Source organism: Nematolebias whitei, chromosome 22, assembly GCF_014905685.2.
Source record: "Nematolebias whitei isolate Nwh7 chromosome 22, NemWhi1, whole genome shotgun sequence".
In the NCBI taxonomy this organism is placed as follows: domain Eukaryota; kingdom Metazoa; phylum Chordata; class Actinopteri; order Cyprinodontiformes; family Rivulidae; genus Nematolebias; species Nematolebias whitei.
In genome coordinates this window covers 9,481,438-9,503,529 of record NC_056519.1, presented here as the reverse complement: position 1 = coordinate 9,503,529, position 22,092 = coordinate 9,481,438, and the positions used below count along the sequence as shown (strand labels likewise).

The 22,092-nt window shown below is 38.3% G+C and overlaps 3 protein-coding genes across 3 annotated transcripts in view; 2 read left to right on the top strand and 1 right to left on the bottom strand.

Moving 5' to 3' along the window:
* The window catches only part of prickle1b (prickle homolog 1b), a 32,153-nt gene extending 30,903 nt beyond the window's left edge, over positions 1–1,250 (top strand). The window contains exon 8 of the mRNA XM_037695899.1: positions 44–1,250. Coding sequence (XP_037551827.1) covers positions 44–1,002 — 959 coding nt within the window. The 3' untranslated portion in view covers positions 1,003–1,250. The remainder of the gene's footprint in view (positions 1–43) is intronic.
* A 1,054-nt stretch (positions 1,251–2,304) lies between these two features.
* Positions 2,305–20,550, bottom strand: pphln1 (periphilin 1). The gene is made up of 11 exons (XM_037695971.1): positions 20,483–20,550; positions 19,926–19,959; positions 19,551–19,615; positions 19,193–19,408; positions 17,652–17,713; positions 17,200–17,319; positions 15,955–16,133; positions 15,485–15,571; positions 12,557–12,612; positions 7,618–7,755; positions 2,305–2,717 (listed from the first exon to the last, which is right to left on the bottom strand). Coding segments are annotated over exons 2-11 (1,194 nt in total). The 5' UTR covers positions 19,927–19,959; positions 20,483–20,550; the 3' UTR covers positions 2,305–2,447.
* The window catches only part of zcrb1 (zinc finger CCHC-type and RNA binding motif 1), a 2,982-nt gene continuing 1,440 nt past the window's right edge, over positions 20,551–22,092 (top strand). The window contains exons 1-7 of the mRNA XM_037695973.1: positions 20,551–20,667; positions 20,763–20,854; positions 21,001–21,029; positions 21,117–21,228; positions 21,331–21,438; positions 21,556–21,665; positions 21,755–21,830. Coding sequence (XP_037551901.1) covers positions 20,553–20,667; positions 20,763–20,854; positions 21,001–21,029; positions 21,117–21,228; positions 21,331–21,438; positions 21,556–21,665; positions 21,755–21,830 — 642 coding nt within the window. The 5' untranslated portion in view covers positions 20,551–20,552. The remainder of the gene's footprint in view (positions 20,668–20,762; positions 20,855–21,000; positions 21,030–21,116; positions 21,229–21,330; positions 21,439–21,555; positions 21,666–21,754; positions 21,831–22,092) is intronic.

The window sequence follows — 22,092 nt, the reverse complement described above, 5'->3', positions numbered from 1 at the left end:
TTTTAAAAACTGTGAAAACATATCTATCTTGTTTGCCTCTCAGGTGCATCAGTAGATGGTGAAAGCAAGGACACACCTATGGTCTACACTCTTCATGCCATGCAGGATTCCACGTTGACGGTTGACTGCGAGAAGATGAGCAACATGGGAACGTTTAACTCATCTCATCTTCACTACAGCGCCAACTCGCTCAATCTCAGCATGGAAAAGAGAGGTGAAGTGGATGGTGAGATTGGAATGAGGGGAGGAACTGCAGGAGGACTTCTCTCATTGTCTCCTCATTCAGAAGGACTCCCTCCATCCTTTGTTCAACCCCCAGCTCTCAGGAGGAGCAAGTCGCAAGCTAAGCCACCTCAGGTGGTTAAATTTTCAGAAGACACTGTGGACAATGGATATAATGATAGTTTAGAGGTCAGTATTACAAAGCATCCAATGAGTGAGAAACCACAGAGAAGGGCATACGGTCCAGAAGAGTTGGGCAGAGAAAGAAGCCGTTCAACAAGTCACCATGGGCGCAGCAGGCAAACCCACCACCGGCCAGGCCGGCGCCATCGTAGCCGCAAAACCCGTTCAGACAATGCCCTTCACATGGTGCCTATGGAAAGGGCACAGAGACCATTTGAACCTCAGCAGCAGGGCCTAGGAAACCCTCCATGTAGTGCAATGCACCTACAGCATCCCTCACACATCTTGCCTTTGGCTTATTCCCAAATTCGATCTGATTATATGCTTCGGAGCGCAACCAAAAATGACCCACGGGTCGAACATTTTATGGGTCTCTACAGAGATGAGGATGACTGGTGTTCTACTTGTTCTTCTTCATCAGACTCAGAGGAGGAAGGCTATTTTTTAGGCCAACCAATCCCTCAGCCTCGAGGTGTTGGGCACTACTATGCAGAAGACTACCCAACCAGAGTCACAGCGCTGCCTTCCCTCAGCCATCATGGCCCACAGACTGGTCGCCGAAAGAGCCACAACTCCAAAAACTGTATAATTTCCTAACATACCTTAGTTGTTTTTATGTGTACAACACAAAGCAATACTATTGGGATGGTTTCAAATGGTCACATCTGATCTGAGAAAGGCAAACCAACTATTAAAACCGCAAAGACAAAAAAATTGCAATAAAGTCGGAAAATCCTTTACCTGTACTGACCTAGATTTTGGGTATTACTGAATGAAGTTCAGCATAAACAGGATGAATACCTAAGAGTTGGAGTTGTGTCCCTAAAGACGACCATTGGAAATGAGGCACGAGCATTAAATTCTTTCCAGAATTTGTCATTAGGTTTTTTATTAGTTTTTGTTTTCAGTTGAATCCTTTACAATACTAAATTTGTTAATTAAAATTGCCATGCTATTGTACAGATCATTGACCATTCAAGTAGAAAATAGAAACTAACCAAATTATTATTTAATGGTGTAACGATACAAAAAATGTGTGTATATATATAATATACATTAAGTTAAATTTTAAAATCCTTGTATTTTTATATCCGTTACAGAATTTTTTTTTTTTAAACTTCTTTATGCTTTATGTAAACAGACAAAAGGTGCCCTTATTTTACAGTAAAGTGCCATTATAATTTTAAAATCATGTTTCCTACAACAGGTTCAACATAACTCACTGTAGAAAATGGGCAGCAACACACCTGTATTTGCACCTGTTAACTACCATTGATGTGACAATATATTCTTTTTGATGTACAAATGCTTGTAATAAATGATTTTATTAAATGTTAACTGGCCTTTTTAAGTTTGGAAGTTTCATTTTCCACCTCGGCTGGATGGATATGTATCTAGTATATATGTAAGTGCTAGTATTATATTTCCAAAATCTAGGACAAATTCCCTACCAATATACTTTTCAAATATGCATCTGATAAAATACACTCCTAGTATACCTTAAGTGTGGATTTTTTAATGCTGTGTGATCAAATATTTCACTTTTTAGTATATTAGTATGTCATTAAAATAAACTTTCTGGGTAACAAATGTTAACTGTAAAATCCAGAACAAGACACAAAGAATTGAGTTCAGCTCACGTTTCTAGATCATATAAATTTATCCAAGGATGTTAAAACAGTTTTAAATGTCACAGCACCAATTTGTACAAAGTTTTACTAGTTGTACATAGTATAAGAAAACAAAAACTAAATACGTGATAACTGAAAACTTAAACAAAAAAAGTAGCCAAATACTTAACTCAGCAACTTGTGAACCATTTTCACTGCAAAGAGACTTGATTTTAAATTAAACATTAAAAAAGAAAAAGCAACTTTTAGAACATTTTTATTAACGTTCTGTTGAAAACTTGAAAGGTAAAAATGGTCAGTTCAAAAGTAACACTGTTCATTCGTGTGACAGAGTTCAAGTTGCTGTGATGTATTTTCAGTCCCAACGATCCTAAATCCATGGCTCGCATTAATGTGGATTGGGCCAATGCTTCAGAAAGATGAGCTGCTGTTCGCTCCCATCTTTGAGAGTTTGGGAGTCATGGATGTGGAGGGAGTGGCTGAGTCACAAGCAGACGGTTCCCTCTGCAGCACCACCTCGTCCAACTCGTTGATGAAGTGTTTGAGATCCTCCAAGCAGCGCTCGCGAATTTCCCCGAGGTTTTCCCGGAGTGGTACTTGCAGCTGTTTCTCCAAGTTTGGGTCTTTGGCCACGAGCATCTTCACAACCAATCCAAACGTTTCGCAGTCCTGACGATAAACCTGGAGGTAGACAGGAGAGGAAACTCGTCTGTTATATAAAATCCAACCAGTGAGAGATTTATTTATACTGTTAAAATGAATGAAATTTGATAATGAAGCTGAAAAGGAATTGATAAAAATGGTAAAAACACTAGCTAAAAAGTAGCAAAACTGGAAGCTAAATGTAGCTATAGGCTAGCTAAATTATATATAAAGATGTGCTAAAAGCTAAAATGTAACTGAATGGTAGGTAAAACCTAAAAGGAGCATAAGAAGATGGAGAAATGTGCAAAAAAGCTGGATGGAAGTTGAAGGAAATTTAAGAACAAATTTTCTATTGGAGACGATGTGTGAAAATAAGATGCAAAAACCGAGTCATAACACCCATCTCCTGAATGTACCCCAAAGTTTGCACATGTAAGATTAGAAATAAAAGGGAAAAGATTAAAACGGGAAAACTGAATGGTAAGGCAATAAAAAATAAAACACTAGAGGGCAAGTTTATTGTCATAACACTCCCAGGAAACAAACTTGCACCCAGACGTAGACTTCAGGGAACAGGCCGAAACCTTTTTAAGAGAAAAGCTTTTAATTTGGGGGTGAAGAACCGGTTCCTTCCTGCGCTACCTGTCGCCTGGGTGCAAACACTCCACAACACTGAGGCTGATCGCTCGGGTGTGAACACACACCGTGTAGCGACAAAGCATCGCTTCTCTCACTTTTAATAAGGGCACTTTCTACGGGACGGGGCAGGCCGAGGAACAATAAACCCTCATCTAATTAGTGGCTTAAAGGCTTCCGCCTGGTGTCAGAGGGACAATGAGGAAAAAGGGGTGCAGCAGTCTTGTTTGGGAGTTGCCATTTCACGCAGAAACTTCAAAGTCAATTTCACACAGGTTTGAGTTGCAAAACAGAATCTAGAGGAATAAACTTATTTGGAGTCGGCTGAAACAAAGTGACTCATTAAATAAGCCCACTAATGCTCCTGCTTACTGCATCAAAACTGCGCCGTCGGCTCAAACGAATACATCCAGTGACGAGGACCGTGTTCAAACATGCCTCTGAACGCAGCGTGTAAAATTAGGACAGGCAAAGGCGACTTTCACCATCGGGACCCATGGGTTGCCTCTTTGCTGCAGGGTGCTCCAACTCACAGACCCATTTATAGATTTTCAAAGTTCCCAGAATACAACGCAACAAGCAAACGGGGATCTGTTGCCAAAGTTAATGGATGTGTAACCACAGAGTAAGACTTCACTCATAAAATAAATCAAATAGTGTTACTACAATGAAGTCTAGGATACTCAAATGTAAACTTTTTTAACCCCACTGTCATTAGATTATAGATCTCAGGTTACCTGATATATTAGGTATAGTACTAATATATATATATATATATATATATATATATATATATATAAATAAACATTTTGATGAGCAAATTTCCCAGTTCCATATAGCATTGTGAAACATTGCCATAGAACATAAGAACAAGGTTTGCTTTAGGGATGCACGATATTATCGACATTGTATCGGCTGATATTAGCGTTAAAAAATATTGGACATCGGCCATTCCATCAAAATAACTCACTGATAGAAAAGGCGGTGTTTTTGTAGGACAACCCAGTGAAGAGGATGCCTGCAGCGGCCAAACAACGTGATGACGTCACGCGCGCCTACCTGATCTCACGGCAGAGAGGAAAATTCAAAATGTCGGCAGTGTGGAAGTTTGTTTTTTTTCGTTGAGGATGTCTGATTCTGAAGATTTTTGGACTACGTTGAGCCTCGCTACATCGTCCCTAGTCGGAGATATTTTTCCAACGTAACCGTACCCCAGTTACAAGCGTCATTTTCGACGTCGTTGAGAAGCTAATAGCCGATAGCACGACTTGTTGGGTGAGTTTTACCACAGACGTGTGGACGTCGTGTTAGCCCCGTTAGCATGATTGGTCTTGCGGCACAATGGATAGAAAAACTGAACTTAAAAAAAGTGTGTCCTTCATGCACAAGAGTGCAGAGGATCCCACACTGCAACTAGAAACCTGGAACAAGCCTCCGCTAGTGAAACAGCATCGCAGGTGACTAATGCTAATAACATTTAACACTTTTCATTTAATATAAGTTAAAGTGCAATACATATCATATGGCTGTTACTGAATATACGTCACCAGCTCTTACAGCTGTTGCACAGTTTTTGTAGCAAATAAGCCTAAATAAGAGGGCTATGTTCTGACAAATGAAAGTATATAAAATATCGGTATCTGCCAAATAAGTTTTAACATATTGGTATATCGAACAAAAATCCAATATCGTGCATCCCTAGTTTGCTTCAGTGGTACTGCAAAACGGTTTTGTGTTCGACCTTCTTGATGAAAGTTGGGCTCAAACCTGCGGCCTCAGGACAAGACCACTGAGCCATCACAGCTCCAGCTGACAATAGTGAATTAATTCAGGAAATTGTCTCAGGAAGAATCCAATCAGTGCAAAAAACTACAGCTTCTCTGAATCCCTGAGTATTTGTTCTTCCACAGCTATGCGCTGAAAATGTCTTTCCTGTATTCGAACACGCTTCCTGAAATCAGGAAGGACAGGACATGTTGTGGACTCTGGGTGTGTGTACCCTCGCAGAACAGATTGTTTTTCAGCTCTTACTTTGTTTAGGTGTTTTAAAGCCGTGTAGAGTGAGGCTGGGTGTTTGCTTTTATCCCATGGTAGAAGATCGTGTTTGACTGTGCCTGGCTTCAAAAATGAAAGGAACAGAGCAAAGATGAAAACAAAGCTGGGGCTCAGTCCAACTATCTTTGGAAAGAACAAATAGACAAACTTCAGTGGCTCTCCTGTGGACAAATATATTTATATTCCTCAACTAATAAACTCAGTCAAAGCCAGAGCAATCAGGAGGAAAACAAAGGCATTTACAGCCTGCATGCTTTGTCGCACACAAGAACCAGTTTGGCTGCACCGGAAGGCTGAATCCCATTTCATCCTTTGCACTTTGTGACCCGAGCGACGTGCAAACGTTAGCATTTTTTTAAAGGGCTGCCCATTTGTGTGTTTGTTTCTGTGCATGCTAAGTTGTTGGCACAAAAGTGAGCGCAGAACTTGTTAAACGGCTACAAAACAAGCTCCTCATGTGAGACGTTAAATAACTTGTCTGAAAGCTGCCATTATTTTACCCATCATGCTTCAGATAACGTGCTTGTAGTAAAATTTTATTTTTACAACAGCTGGTTGGTGTCGTTTGCCACTCGTAACGGTAAACATGTAAAAAGTGGCTCTGATGTTCTAAAGGGTCTGCAACCTTTACGATCAAAAGAGCCGCTTCTGCCCCTTTGGTCACTACATTACATGACCAGAGCAGCAAGACCACAACTGGGATTCTCAACTGGTGGCCTGCAGACCACTAAGTTTGTTGGAGGGCACTTTCCTGGCCAGTAGGGGGTGATAATATAAAACTAAAAATATTGAATAATTCTTAACATTTATTGACATTTTTACATTTTACGACTAAATAAAAGTAGAGTTTCTTGTAAAGCAGGAAAAAACTTTTTTTGGTCCAATTTCTAAAAATTAAAACATGCAGGCCTATGTGATCATTACTATTTTTAATTGTATAAAAATTAAGTATCCTACAAAACATTATGTTGAAATAAGCAAACTACCGTAGTACGGCTGTTAGTGATTCTTTGGTCAAAGTTTATGGCTGAGAATGTTCACTATGCCCATGAACCATATGTTTGGGTTAGAGAGCTGGATGAGGCTACAGCATGCAGCTATCACTCCAAGGACACCTCTGAGTTTGAACTCTGCTGAACTGATAAGGCTATAAAAACAAGCTGCACACACTGCCCGTGGCAGATTCTTGAGACTGGCCTTCATGCGTGTACTTCCTGTATATCTTTGTCCTGAAAATCTGTCCTTGCTAGTAAAACCCACTTAAAAATCTTCTGTCATCGACTGTGGCTCCTTTAGAGTAAGCGAGATAAAGCGAGAACATTTTTCTCCAACAATGGCTGCCACTAACATAATTTAAGTACCTAAATTTATTTTGGTCCTTTGCTGGAGAAGGAGCTCTTTAGCGAACATTTCTGAATTTTAACTGGTCAATAAAAAGGGTCAACATGTTGACGTTTAAAATACACCTCCAATAAATGTCACATTTTATAAAATGACAATTTCAATCCATAACTATTTTATTATTAGTCTATTCATTTATTTGTATTAAATAAAAGAGGACTTTCAAACTAAGTGTTACATGTTTCTTTTATGGAATCATTAAGAAACACATGGGAAGAACGAGCGGCGCCGTAAAACTGCAGAGAAGGTGTAACATGGTGGTGTTGCTCAACGCGAGACATTAATGTGTGCTTCAGGGCAGAGCTGGTTCAGGTTTATTGGCTTTGAGTAAACCAGCTGTGGCGTTCACTGGCGTAGGAACAATCCTCGTTAGAAAACTGTGCAGAGCTCAAACACTCAGCCTGGGGGGGCTCCAAGCTCAGTTATAATCTGGCATCATGTCTAAGTTGTGCTCGGTTCTTCTTAAGTAAAGCTCATTCAGTTTAATAACCAAGGTGAGTCAGAGAGCTCACAGTTGCCTCTTATAAAGAAACGTACGCAAAATAAATGTAGCATTCCTTGCTCTAGTTGACATTTATAAAAATGTTTTACAAACGTATTCCTGTTGAGGATTGTAAACATGGATTTTTCCAGATTTTGATCTGAAGGTTTAATGATCAACTCCTTAAATATAACTGAGCACAGTCAGTCAGGAGGATCCGTTTTTATTTTTCCTTTGTTTTTATGTTCCATCTGTGGTTCTATGTGCCATCAGTTTATTTTACCAGTACTTTTCCTCATTTGTGTCATCTTCCACTTGTTGTGTGAAGGGTCAGTAAACAAATCCACAGCCTTGGACCGGTACCTTTTCTATCTCTTGTGCTTTGGCGGCGATGGCCAAGGCCCGTCTCTCTTCAAAGTCGTCTAAAGGCTTTTTGCTCTCTTCGACAACGGGAGCCACAACTGGTTCCACTTTTTCCTCCTCTGGAGGATTGCTTTCCTCCTATGAACGAAAGAGGACAAAGAGAGAGCTGTAAGAAAACGTGAAAAAGACCATGACGGTTGTTTTGAACATTGCAAGAAAGATAGAAAAACAAGCTTTGTGTAAAAAGAGAACAGATGTAAGCCAACAAGATGCTGAGGACTGGGCAGGATGTGAGTCAGTAACTTGAAGCCCCGCTTCAGTGGGATGTTGTGACCCACTTTTACTAACAATCTACAAGAGTGATGTTGTGAACGGTGCTTAGTTGAGTAGTTTAATAGTGAATGTAAACCCATCACTACAACATTCATTCTTGAACATTTGACGCACAATAGTCTATAGCTTCACAAAAGTATCTGGCTGTGGTTTTAGACGATTTCAGGGAACAGGAAGTTCCACAAAACGAGCATAAATGAGTCTTCTATTGAAGAAACTAAAAACTCCTGCTTTTAGAAGAATTATCTACAAAGCGAACGGCGCAAAGGAGGAAACGAGGCCAACTTGGATCACTGCTCAATTTATATTACTCATTTCCTGATACTATTAGAGTCTGGCGGCCGAAGTGCAGAACTGCCTGACCATGACGGATGTCCACTCATACGTTAACTGGAAACGGGCCACGGACTACAGTAAGTCATATTCCTAGATGTCTGAGTGAAGATATTCCAGGCGATGGAAGGTCTAAAATAAGAGCACAACTTGTAAAGAATCATCCAATTATTCTTTCCTAACTCTCCCTGAAGCTACGCTAGGAGACGATCTTTCATATAAATAAGCTTATGTGCATATCAAAGTTTGCATTTGTCAAAAATAAAAAATAAAAATCCACGTCTGAAGCTTTCAGGGTACAGAAGAACAAATCTTTTGCTTTCACTTCAAAGAATGGCAGCCATCTTTTCGCCCAAAAGTAAAAACTGGAATGCTATTAATCCCTGGGGTATGTATATAATCAATTTCAATTAACTGCTAAAAAGGAGAACAAATATAAGTTCTTATGCAAAAATAGTTTTAATCTTATTTCTATTAAAAGGAGGCCTGAAAACTGGGAATTGACTGGAGTTTAATATTTTCCACGTTCTAGTAAATAACTAAAGTTCTTTGAAGATGCAACAAAAATTCAGTCGGATCATCTAGATGGTTTCTTTTTTTTTGTTGAGACGTTTCGTCCTTCATCCAAAGGACTTCATCAGTCCGAGGAGCCACAAACAAACTCAACAAGCAGCACATTCACACAGTGGACCAACCAGTTTCATGGTGATAAGATGGTTTCTGGGGCTCACCCTCTCCCCTGTCGACTCCTCTGAGGCAGCCATAGCCAAAGTGCTTCAAAACATCAAAGTTCATGCTTAATAATCCAGGTAATCCAGGTTCATTGAGCATGAACTTTGATGTGTTGAACCATTTTGGCTATGGCTGCCTCAGAGGAGTCGACGGGGAGAGGGTGGGCTTCAGAAACCATCTTAACACCATCAAACTGGTTGGTCCACTGTGTGAATGTGCTGCTTGTTGAGTTTGTTTGTGGCTCCTCGGACTGATGAAGTCCTTTGGATGAAGGACGAAATGTCTCAACATAATAATATATATATAAAAAGAAAAATACAGTCCAGATGAACCGAACGAACTTTGTTAAATTTTTGATTATTGAGCAGGAACTTTGATGTACTGTAAATATATTTTTCTAACCAAGGAATGAAACACCAATCTTTCTGAGCAATAATAAATCTGAGAACATGTTGGGAATAGAGCACACTAAATGTCTGTGCCTCGTCAGCTCAGGAATTTTTTTTCTCTCCCAGAGATGAAACCTTCAGATGACCTTCAGGACCACATCTCCAACCATTAGACCACCCTGGCTCACTTCAACATATGTAAACCCCCCCCCCCCCCAGTTTCTTCAGTCTGGGATGGCTCCAGAAAGCCTACATGTGTTTGTTGAACCTCCACAGCAGGCGGTGACTTGGGCCGTTAAAACGAGCTTCACCGAGGGCAGAGGACGGCCCTTTCATCTCGGCTAAGGTTATGGGTTTGTGCCCCGAGAACAGAAAGCAACAATGCACCACAGGCCGGATCAAACGGAGGTGGAAGCACATGTGTGCATGTGCTCGACATAAAGGGGTGGGGCATTTGGCAAAACCTCCATCGCAGCAGCTGGGCGGTTTGTTGGAAAGTTGCGTCCTAATTACTCGTGTCGTCCGTCTCTGGCACTTTCAATTGGAAAATCTAATCCAACATCACAGGATTTTTAAAGAGTTTGACTTGAAATGTAAATTATTCTCCAAGTTATAAAAAAATAATGACAACCCTAAAACTAAAGACATAGTTTTATGTGCTTTTGGATCAAAGTGGGCTAACTCCTGTTTATAAAAAGGTTAAGGAATGTTACAGTCTGAATTTAAAAAAAGCAGTGTGGGTTTAAAGTTGTCTGACTAGCAAGCAACCATCCTGTAAACATATTCTGCATCACTAAATTAAAACTAAATATCAAAAACTCGAGACTGACTTTCCATTTGTTTGCTTATGCACTTTTTAGCCAAGGCTTTAACTTAAAAATTATAATTACGGTATATTTTTATGACTTCGTTGCATCGGTCTTTATTAATTTAAAAACATTTTCAAGTAAAATCACAAGTTTCCATACTTTGACTCATTTCTACACAACCTGTGACCCAAAGATAACTAAACCAACGTGCTGACTCGACTTCAAACTAATTAACGTTTCAAGCCTTTGATAAAACAAACTCAGAGTTTTAGTAAGTATAACTGAATTTACAAATGCACAAAGTTGCTCATTACAGAACATCGGATCATCAAACATGCTCAATTTTATGTCAGATTTTTTTCTGCATTTATATTAAAAAGGACATTAGGATGAATATGTTTACAGCTAAAGTGCATCTTTTATACGCTCTGGACTACAATGAATTTAATGCACAATACTTCTGCATTTTGTTGTTAAAAGTATTAACATTTTATACAAATTTACTATATAGTAGACATCATTGTGTACAATTAAATCTGCCTTCTTTAATCCTAAGCAGACAACATCAGTATATGTACAAAGCTATCATGGGTCAACTCCCCTCTTATTTATGTACCTTAAAAAATACCTTGTATATCTTTATTTATTTATTTTTTAACAAAAACCCAGCATTTTCCCATTTTGCACTTTGGTCATAGAATAATCTTCAGTCCACACTAAAGCCTAATATTTAGTCTCAGAGATTTTAAAGCTGATACAGTTATGTAAATGACGAGTACAACTACTGTTCTTAAAATATATTTTGTACTTTTATGTTGATCCCCTACTTGTTTTTGTTATAATAAAGGCTACTATACTAAATAAATATTCAGTAGTCCCTCATTTATTGCAGGGGATCCGTACCCTGAAGCCTTGTGTTAAGTGAAAAACCACAAAGTAGGAATACTAGTACAAGTAGTAAGTAGTAGTTTATTTTAGTATTTATATATTAAGGCATTTTAAACCTTTCCCACACTTTTGCAATATTCTAAACAATGTTTCTAAACTCTAAACGCTCTAAAAGAGCACAGCATGTCATGATTTCAGCTCTCTGCCTCGTCTGCTCTTTGCCACCTGCAAGCGCTCTTGGCCCCGCCCACTTCTCCGCTCTGCACGGAGAACAGCTGATCAGCTGCAGCAGGAAGTTTATCCTGCAGTATGGGCTGCACAAAGGTGCAGCAGGTGCTAAATAATTGAAAATAATTTATTTAAAAATTAAAGTTCTATGCCGATCGTGCGGCTCATTTATCAATTGGCCAACTGTGTGTCAGGTCCAATCTTGTTTTGAAAAACCGCGATAGAGCGAACCCGCGAGGGACTACTGTATTGATTTTATAATTATAAAATGTAACGATACAAATGAAAAGTGCAAAAATAAGAACTCTCTTATGAGCCAAAAAACAAAGCGAAGTTGTTCATTTTAACTGAAGCATATTCAATAAACATTTTATGAACTGCCTGAACGCTCAAATCAACAAGCAAATGAGCTTTTATTTATTTTACGAGGCTCAAATGAGGTGTAATATTTAATTTCTGAAGTCAATACCTTGATTCAGACCCTGACAATAGACATCACACGACCTGCCAGACGTTCAGAACCAGCCAACACACATTTCCTTAATGCGTAAAAACAAACGATTGTTCATTGTAAACAGCGTAAACGCATCTCGGTGAGCTCCGCTGGGACTTCTGCTGACTTTGCGATTAAGATCATGTGATAAAGTTATGACTCGGGCTACTGATTTAAACCATCACTTCAGGGTGGCCTCTGCCCCCCACCCCCCCACACTGCTCTTAATCACATCTAACTCTATTTACACTTCTCTGCATAGCTGAAGATGGATGATATCAGCAAAACAAACTACTATTTACAAATGAGGAGAAACCCATTCAAAAAGGTAAAAGCATTTTTAAAAAACCGTCAACATTCGAGCCATTTCTGCTCGACGACAAGTTCTTGTGACCCAAGTTTGTTTACGCCACAAGTAAACAAAGTGCGGGCTTGACGGCTTTTCAGCTGTGAGAGTGCTACTTTAAAACCCATTAACGTGCTTTAAAGGGAGTAAATGTCTAAAGAAAGGACGGGATTTAAGAAGTTCCAGATGCACCCTGCTGTACGGCGACAAAGGCCTGGGTGAGCAATGAATAGAAAAACAAACCAGAGTAAATATGGGACGGCAAAAACGACTCCAAAAAGCAACATTTGTAAAATCGTTAGTGGCCGCTTTTGTGCTTCAGCCTTAGATTTTATAATATGAACCAGGAAAAGAGGTCAAGCTTTGGGACACTTTTCCACAAACTCACCTTGTTTGATGCTGCGCTCTGTGGGGAACCTTCTCTTGACAAGCCGGGAATTTTGTCTATAATTTTCAAAAGGGAGAAGAGACGAGACCATTGATGCAACGAGATTTTAAATGAAGAAAACAAAGATTTGTGAATGAAACGAGTTGGAAGTACCGTAATTGAGTGGAAACTGGTAAGAAGGGAGAATTGCTATGTACAGTATGTGTATGTGGTTACCTCTGAGAATTAAAATAAAAGAACATTTAGTTCTATAATCTACAGAAATGCCAAAGCGGTGAAGCATTTGTCTCTGGATGCCTAGTGCTTTTAAAATTCCTTAACTAACTTTCTTCATGGCACTTCGAAGTACTGTTTAACATAACTCCACACGCTCCAAAAACCAAACAAATACACTGCAGAGTGTACGGGTTGGCTTCAGGAATATTCATCAGACACACTATACCCTTTCCCTGGACGTCCACGCACGAGCTGGTGGCATCTTTATGAGGCCTGACTAAGTGAGAGACGGAACGAGGGGAAGGACTTCCTGCAGGACACATTAGCCACGCTTCCTGTCCACTCGGGTTACCCCACCCTTTCATACACCGACACAAATCCTTGGAGTGTCACCTCACTCTTTATTGATTTGTACTAAGAAAACACGCCTAGTATAATTTATGTAACATAACTACCCATTATATTACGATGTAATAGCAGGAGCAGTACTTAAACTGTCTGCAAAAAGACAAGTATTGAGCTAAATCTATCCTTTTATTAAAAATATGTACCATTTTTAATGACTGGATAAGGATATAAATATTTCCAAAAGTTAAGTAAAGGTTATTTTACGATATCGGAAAACAAAAACTAAAGCAAAAGCGGCTGAAGTTACAAATTTGTAATACAATTCTATACCCTAATAAGTTATCTACAAAAAAAAAACTTGACACAAGTACACTAAACTTTACTTACCAGTTATTTTGGACTGAAACTATTGTCTTCATACTCTGCAGTGCAGAAAGACCTAATCTTAAACTGTTTGAGGAATGTAACGTCTCACAGTCGCTGCCCGAAGGCTAAAGATGTGACTATACTTTAGTATCTGTGCTTTAAAGACAGGTAAAATCATCTTAGAACTCCTAAGAGTTAAAACAATAGTCATTATGTAGTGATGGAAAGTGAAAAGTAAATGACATTTAGTATTAAAATAGACACCAAGCCCTTATTTTTAAGGGGGAAAGCTGCAGATTAAATGGAAACGCCAAGGAAAGATGAAAGCTAAAAGGGAACAGGTAGCGAGGAGCTACTTCAACACTTCTGCGTTTTACTTAAGCTAACCGCTCTTGACTAAACACACATCTACAGAGATAATACAAAATCTAAAATGAGACTTCCATTTGTTAAAAAAAAATAAAAAAATAAAAGTAGTCATGGACTGAAGTAGTGCATTGAATAGAAAGAGCTAACGAGTCTCCTCAACAGGAAGTGGAAATGGCTCGAGTGGGGGTGTAACGAGATCCTGTGGCACAAGATTTCGCAAAACTAAAAACGTCATGAGATTTCTTGTTGAGCTGGAAACTGATGTGCGAACCCCCCCAAAAAATGAATACATAAAAATATCCCGTGTGAAATTATCACTGAAAATTAGAGCTGCACCGATCCGATGTTGGTATCGATATCTTAAAAACTTCTTGATTGGATGTCGCGACAATGTGACGGATCCATAAGGACAGGCGCTGATTACTGTTTGTTTTAATATACGCCAACCTAGCTAGGCCGTCCCTCTTATTTCAGCTCCTTTGATTATATATTTTAGATTATATTTAGAATTCCTGAAACATTTGAAAGGTTTGTTGATTTTTTTTTTCATTTTTGACCAAAGTTGTCAAGCAACTGTTGTCAGTTTCAGTATCTTCATTATTTATTTTACATTTGATGTTATACTCATAACTGCACTGACTGAACAAATAAAGTTCTTGTTTTTACATGTTTGACCAAGCTTGTGACAAATATTGGTCTGTTTAAGTGTGCTGTGTTGGTGCAGAGCTTTAAATAAATTTGTAATTCGGTACATTTTTGCAAATGTTTTAAGTTAATTCTGCACTGTTTTTCTGTATCAGATCGGTATCGGGTCAGTATTGACCGACATTAAACTTCAAATAATCGGTACTGGAAGTTAAAAAAGTGGATTGGTGCACCCCTACTGAAAATGTCCCTACCACTTTAAATTGTTTGAGTGGGCAGAAGTTTAAACTGTCAGGCACTAGGACCTGCACAATCATGAAGATGATAAAAAACACACACAAAGGAGTTGCACTCTAATGTCCTCTTCAGTCACTCTTTAGTTTTCATACTCGGACTAAGAAACACCTGTTCAAGTTCATCACAGCAAATCTAAACAAAATGGCAAATTACATTAAAAACAATGTTTCCCACCCCCCAAATATAATTAGGAAACAGTTTGGCCTTTTTATCAAGTTTTGAATTTGGTCCTTTGTGTAAATGAGTTTGACACCCTTCTAATATCTTACGAGGAATTACGAGAGGAGAGAAGCCAAACAGCAAAGTTTATGACAAAGTATTAAAAATAAATAAAAATACGGATAAAATCCCGTCCAGCGAGACAAGTTTCTCGTTACACCCCTACGTATAAGTACACAAAAACATACCATTGGGTCTACTCTAGATAAAAAAAGATAACTGAAACACTTTTCATGAGGCCTGGGTGAAAAATACAAATCAGTGTCAAAAACACTTCAGGTTAATTAGGCTGAATTTGATGTTTTCTGGAAAAGGGGATCCCAATCATGAATTTAGAAACCTTACATTTGTCTAACATACATCCTTCTCAAGCCAACTCCCCACCCCAACATGTTTCTGACATGAGAAGGATGTAAAGTCAGGGCTTCACCCAAGTCCAAGCTGGTTCACGTGGCTTAATGTACAGACCCAAAGTGTCATGTCCGCTTTGTTGAGGGAAGAGCGCCCCCCAGAGGTGCTCAGGAGCACCCGCGAGACCTTCTGGACCGTCCACGCCTGAAAAGCCAATCAGCCAGATCAGTCAGTGACATACAACCGTGGGAAACAATCAATACACGTTTTTTTGTGGCTGGACTGTTTGATATTCTACAAATATATTTTTCCTGCTTTAATTCATTTAAATGGTTTTGAAATTATTGATTAGTGTCAATTAAAAAAAAAAAAAAGTGTTTTACTTTGTTTTTACTAGTCTTACTTTTTATTAATGCAATATTTAACATGCCTGCTGCAATGTTAGAGAAATCACAGTAACAAGTTTTGTTTTATAGCACTAATTTATGTGAGATTAGTGTGATGATGTTCCAACTATAAATAACTTTACAACTATTCACTATTTTTTTTACAGCTTCGTGGAAAGAGAAGCCAAGCTGTCTACATACTCTTGCCTTGCTGTGAGGGAAAAGGCAGGCTTTTGGCTCGGTCCGGTGAGTATCCTCTGCTGCTCACGCTGGAGCCGGAGCGACTGTGGGGGGAGTGGGCCACCTCTCGGCGCACGGGGGAACGCTCTCGGAGAGGAGGAAACAGGCCCACCTTTCTTCTGTAGGGGTCTCTGTCCTCCCTGGGAAAAAAAAAGGGAGAGATGTGTTCGTCCGAACATTAAAATTTGTGTAAAAAAAATGTATGTAGGCTGAATTTATTGGTGTTGATCCATTTAATCTCAAACCTATTACAATGTTGCCATCTAGTGTTTAGGAAAGTGTACAGCATCACTTTATCGTCTCGTACGTTCAAGCACATCCTATTTGAATTATAAGTTAAATCATCTAACTCCTGTTTTTTTTTCTTCTTTAGGACAAACCACCCTAATGAATGCTGGGTTTTTAATTTATGAGATCCAGTTGTCATTTCTTTTTACCATCTGTTCAAGTTTTGACCAAAACTAACAGAACACTGAACTTTATTGGCCGTTGTACCAACAACAAGAAATGGTTTTAACAGTTTTCCGGTCATTTGTTTTGCCAACGTGTGAATGATACGAACACAAGGAGTAAAACGTGTCGACTACATCATGCTAGTAGTTTGTTAGCCACTTCTTTTAGCACTTCAAGTCGTACGGTGTGATCTTTTTCTCAAATCCACCAGTTTTTGGGGGGCAATGCATTTTAAGGCAAGTTGCTGAGAAGAAATATGGTGAGTCAACTTGATAATAAAAATTAAAGAAAAAAAACAAGCAAATGGAAGTATTCATTTTAATTTTAAAATCAATTATGTATCCAACAAACTGACCTAATTTTTGATTTTATACTTTATTACTTCATAATAGGACACTGAATTTTTGACACAATTAAAATGAAAACCCTCATAAAAGCCCGTTAGAATTTTTATAAAATTGGTCCAAAATATATATATTTTTTCTTTATATAAATAATTTCATTTTCTTTTGACCTAAAATATAAAAATAATAATGATTGGCTATTTTAATTTCTTAAAATCCCATCTACTGGGTGGAAAAGCCCCCTCCGACAAGCTTGAAGTGGGCCATGGACCACCAGTTGGTAATCACAGTTTTAGCAGGTGTTGTGGCTCCATAGATAATTTATTCAGTGTGCAAAGGGGCACACTTTTGATCATAAAGGTTGCAGACCCCTGCTCTACCCCGTCTGTACGCAGGGATTTCCTCCTACCCTCTGTCCAGGTTCCGGATGGCTTGCACTAATGTGTCCTCCCCGCTCTCCGGCAGCGATCTGGGTGCTGGATAGATGCCCTGGCTTCGCACATTATGGGGAGGTGGCGGCGCACGAGTGCTACAGGGATGAGGAAAAATAAATAATTCAACCCAATAATCAGACAACTGAACTGATTGCTCTCTCAAAATATGAGCTCTTGTTTGTTGTTCGCGGAATCAGAGCTTTCACAAAACTGGTCGCAATGACTGAGCCGTTTCCTAAAACTGTCAACAAACTGAACGCATTTCTTGGTGTCGATGATTTATGATTCTTGGAACATGAAAATTATGAAAAAAAAGTTAGACAAATACAAAGTGACAACATTGTGTTAAATGATCTAGATGAGGTAGAACTTGATAAACAAAAATAGCTTTGTGAGAAACTGATTTTAGCTAACGGAAGACACTTACCCAAACTCCAAAGGCCGTGTTGGGTGTGGTTCCTCTCTAGGTCCTCTGTAAGGATAATCCTCCTTCAAAACAACACGTGCAAAAGTTGAGTTAGTATACAAACTCATTTTAACCAAAACTTTACATTTAACGGATTTATTTTTAAACCTATGAACATAAAGCAAACTTGTCAGATTCTGTCTTTTGAGTTGTTTTTAGTAGCTTTTTATGTTTGCTATGTTTCTTTTTTTCCAGTGTCTCCACGCCATCATTTCACTTTTCCTCAATACTTTTCCCATCGCCTGTGGTCTGCTCCTGCCACACCTGTTTCCCATTCCTAATGGTTTCTGCTGCAGTCAACTTTTTCCATTAGTCTCAGCCTTTTTGTAACTTCAGTTCTCACTCCGTCTTCAGCCAGCTTTGTATGCTTCATGCTACATGGAGTCCTCCACCATTTTGGTTTTCTAGTTGCTGCTCCATGTCCGCTTTGTGTTTTATTAAATCAAACCTTTAATTATATTTGAGCTTCCCTAGATTTATCTGCATTTGTTGGTATAACTGCTACAGTCTACAAAACTATCATTGCTGTACATGAACTTATTCTCACTAGCTTGAAAATAAAATTTAAAATAAAGCAACATATGGTAAGAAGCTTTTTATTTATTTATTATTATTACAAGCCACCTGCTTTGTGATTTCACTTTAATTGCAAAACTCCAAATTTAAACAGCATTTGGCTCCTGGGAAAGTGATAATTTAGGCCACACCAAGAATCATTTGATTTGCGTTTACAATAGTAAATTTCTTTGGTAAAAACAAATAAATAGGTACAATAACTTGACAATAATAATTTAAATCATTATGCATAAATGGTAACTTCCCAGGTGAACAAGGATTCTATTTGTCTGAATGCAGCAACAAACTACAGTAACACACAATGTTTTTGTGTTTCCAAGCTTTAGGACTAAATTCTGCATTTGTTTTTAATTAAGAGAGTTTAGCTCAAACCAAACCATTCGTTGGTTTTGTTCTTTATGATTAACACTTGTTGGTTTCCAGAAAATTAAAAGATTCATAGAGGGATGATATTACTGATTTTTTACCAATTTACTTAAGAGCTAAACATTCTCACTCTTTCATTCTCATTGTAAAACTTATGATTTTAGATCAAATATCTGTCAGTAATATTACTTTTCAGTTTAAAATAGTATTTTTATAGTAAAGTTTGATGAAATTTTGTTTTTTTTAAATATTTGCTAGTTTTCCTTTACATATTTTTCTAAAGATGATATTTTAGCGAAAACCTATTTGTGTGTGCATGCAGTAAATAAATAGCTACTTACTTACTCTGCTTTATTTTATCCAATTACCTTATTTTAAATGTGATAATATCACAGTTATGTATTAACATGCATTGTTGATTGAACTACTTCAAAAGCTTCTATACAAGATATTTTATTTAGATTGGAGCTTCACAGTATGAATATTATTCTACACATCTTGTTTACAGATTTAATTACAGTACAATGCAGCAATTATTGAAATAACTTTTACATTCTTACCCTTCGTGAGGGTGGGATGGCTCTGTGTTCAGGAAAATGATGGCCGTCGCCTTTGTAGCCTCTCTGGTCTTCGTGGTAACCTCGTGGGCCACCTCCATTAGGGTAAAATCGAGAACCTCCTTCATACTCGTAGCCACCACCACGGCCATAGTCCTCATCTGGCCTGTTGAAGGGGCCCCTCCTCTCCATACCTCCTGCAACCCGTGGGTATGGACCCTGCACAGAAGAGTGGCCTGAATGAGATTTTAAAAACAAAGGCTGATAGAAAGGATCAAACTCCTGCTACTTGTATGAAACATGAAAAAACTACAAGAAGAAACAAGAGAAAAAACTGGGGTAACATGTTGACAACACTCACTGCTCGCTCTGGTACAAAGCGTTCATCATACAGGTCTCGTATGCTTTTTTCTCTTCTGTACGCCACTGGAAAGAGTGAGGAGAGAAAAAGAATGTGCTACACGCATAAAGAAAAGTTTCACTCTTTAAATTACGAAAAACAGTAGGAGTAACTCCCAAACAGCTACATGAAACAGACAGCTTTGTTTATCTGGTCAATTAGGTGAAATATTTTGATTCCAATCTGTTGCTGAGCGTCACATTCCGCAAAAAAAACATTTTTAGAATATTAAAATCGCTTAGTGTTATGCTTATGCAATAGGAGAAACAAATCTGATGGGGTGTTTTTTTTTTTTTTCTGTAGAATGCCAAAGGAATGTAGTTACACGTTACTTACTGATTAAACGCCTTTGTGGAAACTTCAAAACAACCTGTAAAATATATTTTCTTGTTATATCACAGTCATGAAGTGGGGTATAGCAAGTGAGCGCATTAAACAATGTATGCCATCACTATTTAGCTTAAAGCACAACAAACACTATACAAATAAAAGTATGTGCAGCTAATAAAACAAATCAAATGCAGCCATTCCTGAACAGATTAAACGTCTGCAAGTTACGTTGCCTGGAATGACGCTTCAAGTGGATATGAATTCACTAAAAGCAGTTTACTGTACGTGGTAAACGCACGACTTTGCCGCTATTGCAACAAATTATTACATAAAAAATGACTACAGTAGCACAAATTGACTACTAGAAAAGCTAAATAGCTAACCTCCGTCTCTGTGCGGCAAATTAAAGCTTCACGTGAAGGGCGGGCTTTCGTATCATAAACTACCATAAAAAATATCCAGAACAAATATTTACAGCCATTTACGGCTTTCAACAAACAAAAGCTTGTCAAAATGCAAGCATTTTTATTTCATTTCGGAAGAAAAACGTATACAAATCTCACCGTTTTAGTTAGCTTAGCTGTCTCCAAACAGCCGCAGTACGCTGACGTATATTTATGGGGACAATACGTAATGCGTCATCGAGTTGCGACGCAGATTTTACGTTTGTTTGCTAGGTTAGTGCAAATTAACAAATATTGCAGTTTTGGCGAATTAAAATTACTTTCTAACTGTTACGACTCGGTAGGTAAGTTATACCGTTTACACGTTTTCGGACTTGTATAAAACAATAATTAAGTGTCTGAATTTTGTCGATAATTTTCGTGTTTTTATTATGTTTAGTTTCCATAATGAGCGGGGGTTTAGCACCAAGCAAAAGCACAGTGTATGTGTCCAACCTGCCGTTTTCTCTAACCAACAATGATCTACATAAGGTAATTCAGTCTATGTAAATTCTGAGATTTGCATCAATCTCGTGAAAAATCTACAAATTTTTAGTATCATTTTGTGACAAGAACCACAAAAATAGAAATTTCCCAATTGTTTTTGCCCTGAAACGCATCACTATGTGACATTGCAGCTGTTCACCAAATATGGGAAAGTTGTGAAGTAAGGGCTCTCTTCTATAAAATCTATAACAATGACTTTATTGCTTTTACTTTTTGAACAAGTAATAACTATCATGTTTGTTTTTAGGGTTACAATAGTCAAGGATAAAGACACTCGTCAGAGTAAAGGAGTGGCGTTTGTTCTCTTCCTAGACAGAGAATCGGCTCATAACTGTGCAAGAGCAATAAACAAAAAACAAGTGAGTAATCTTCAATTCACATGTTAAATGCCACTTTAAAAGCTTTCTTTTGATGTTCTTTTAAAGGCCAAACTGTCATATAAAAATGTGTTTGTCACTCAGTTGTTTGGCCGAACAGTTAAAGCCAGTATTGCTATAGACAATGGACGAGCAGCCGAATTCATCAGGAGACGAAACTACACAGACAAGACTCGATGCTACGAATGTGGGGTAAGTGCATGCTTCGATTTTATTTGTTTTTGTGGCATTAACGCCTGTAGGCTTATAAATATTTCTGTTGTTTCTGAATGAAATTTTAATTGTGCATTTACATTTAAATCATCCCAGGATTCAGGACATCTGAGCTATGCATGCCCCAAAAACCTGCTCGGAGAGAGAGAGCCTCCAAAGAAGAAGGAGAAGAAAAAGAAGAAAAAAGCACAACAACCTGAACATGTGTATGTATCTTGTAGCAAGAAATTTGAGTTTATTTTTTCCACAACTCACGGCATTATAGTATACAGTACCTTAATCCATTTCCTTTTAGTGAAGAGGAGGAAGAAAGTGAAGAGGAGGGAGAAGACCCAACTTTAGACAGTTTAAGCCGAGCCATAGCTTTTCAGGTAAAACATACATAAGTAGATCTCAAAAAGTTAAGTCTGGTCATCTGGACATACAAAACAATGCAAAACAAACAAAAAAATGAACGTTTTGTCTTTCATCCGAAAGTCTTCCTCAGTCTGAGGTGCTGTTTTCAGCTCAGTCTCTTAAATAGCACCTTCTCAGAGTGGATCAACCAGTTTTGCTGCTGACAACCAAAACCAGCTGATCACATGCTCAAGAAGGACCATCAGCCTAACAATGGATCATTAGCACACTGATGGC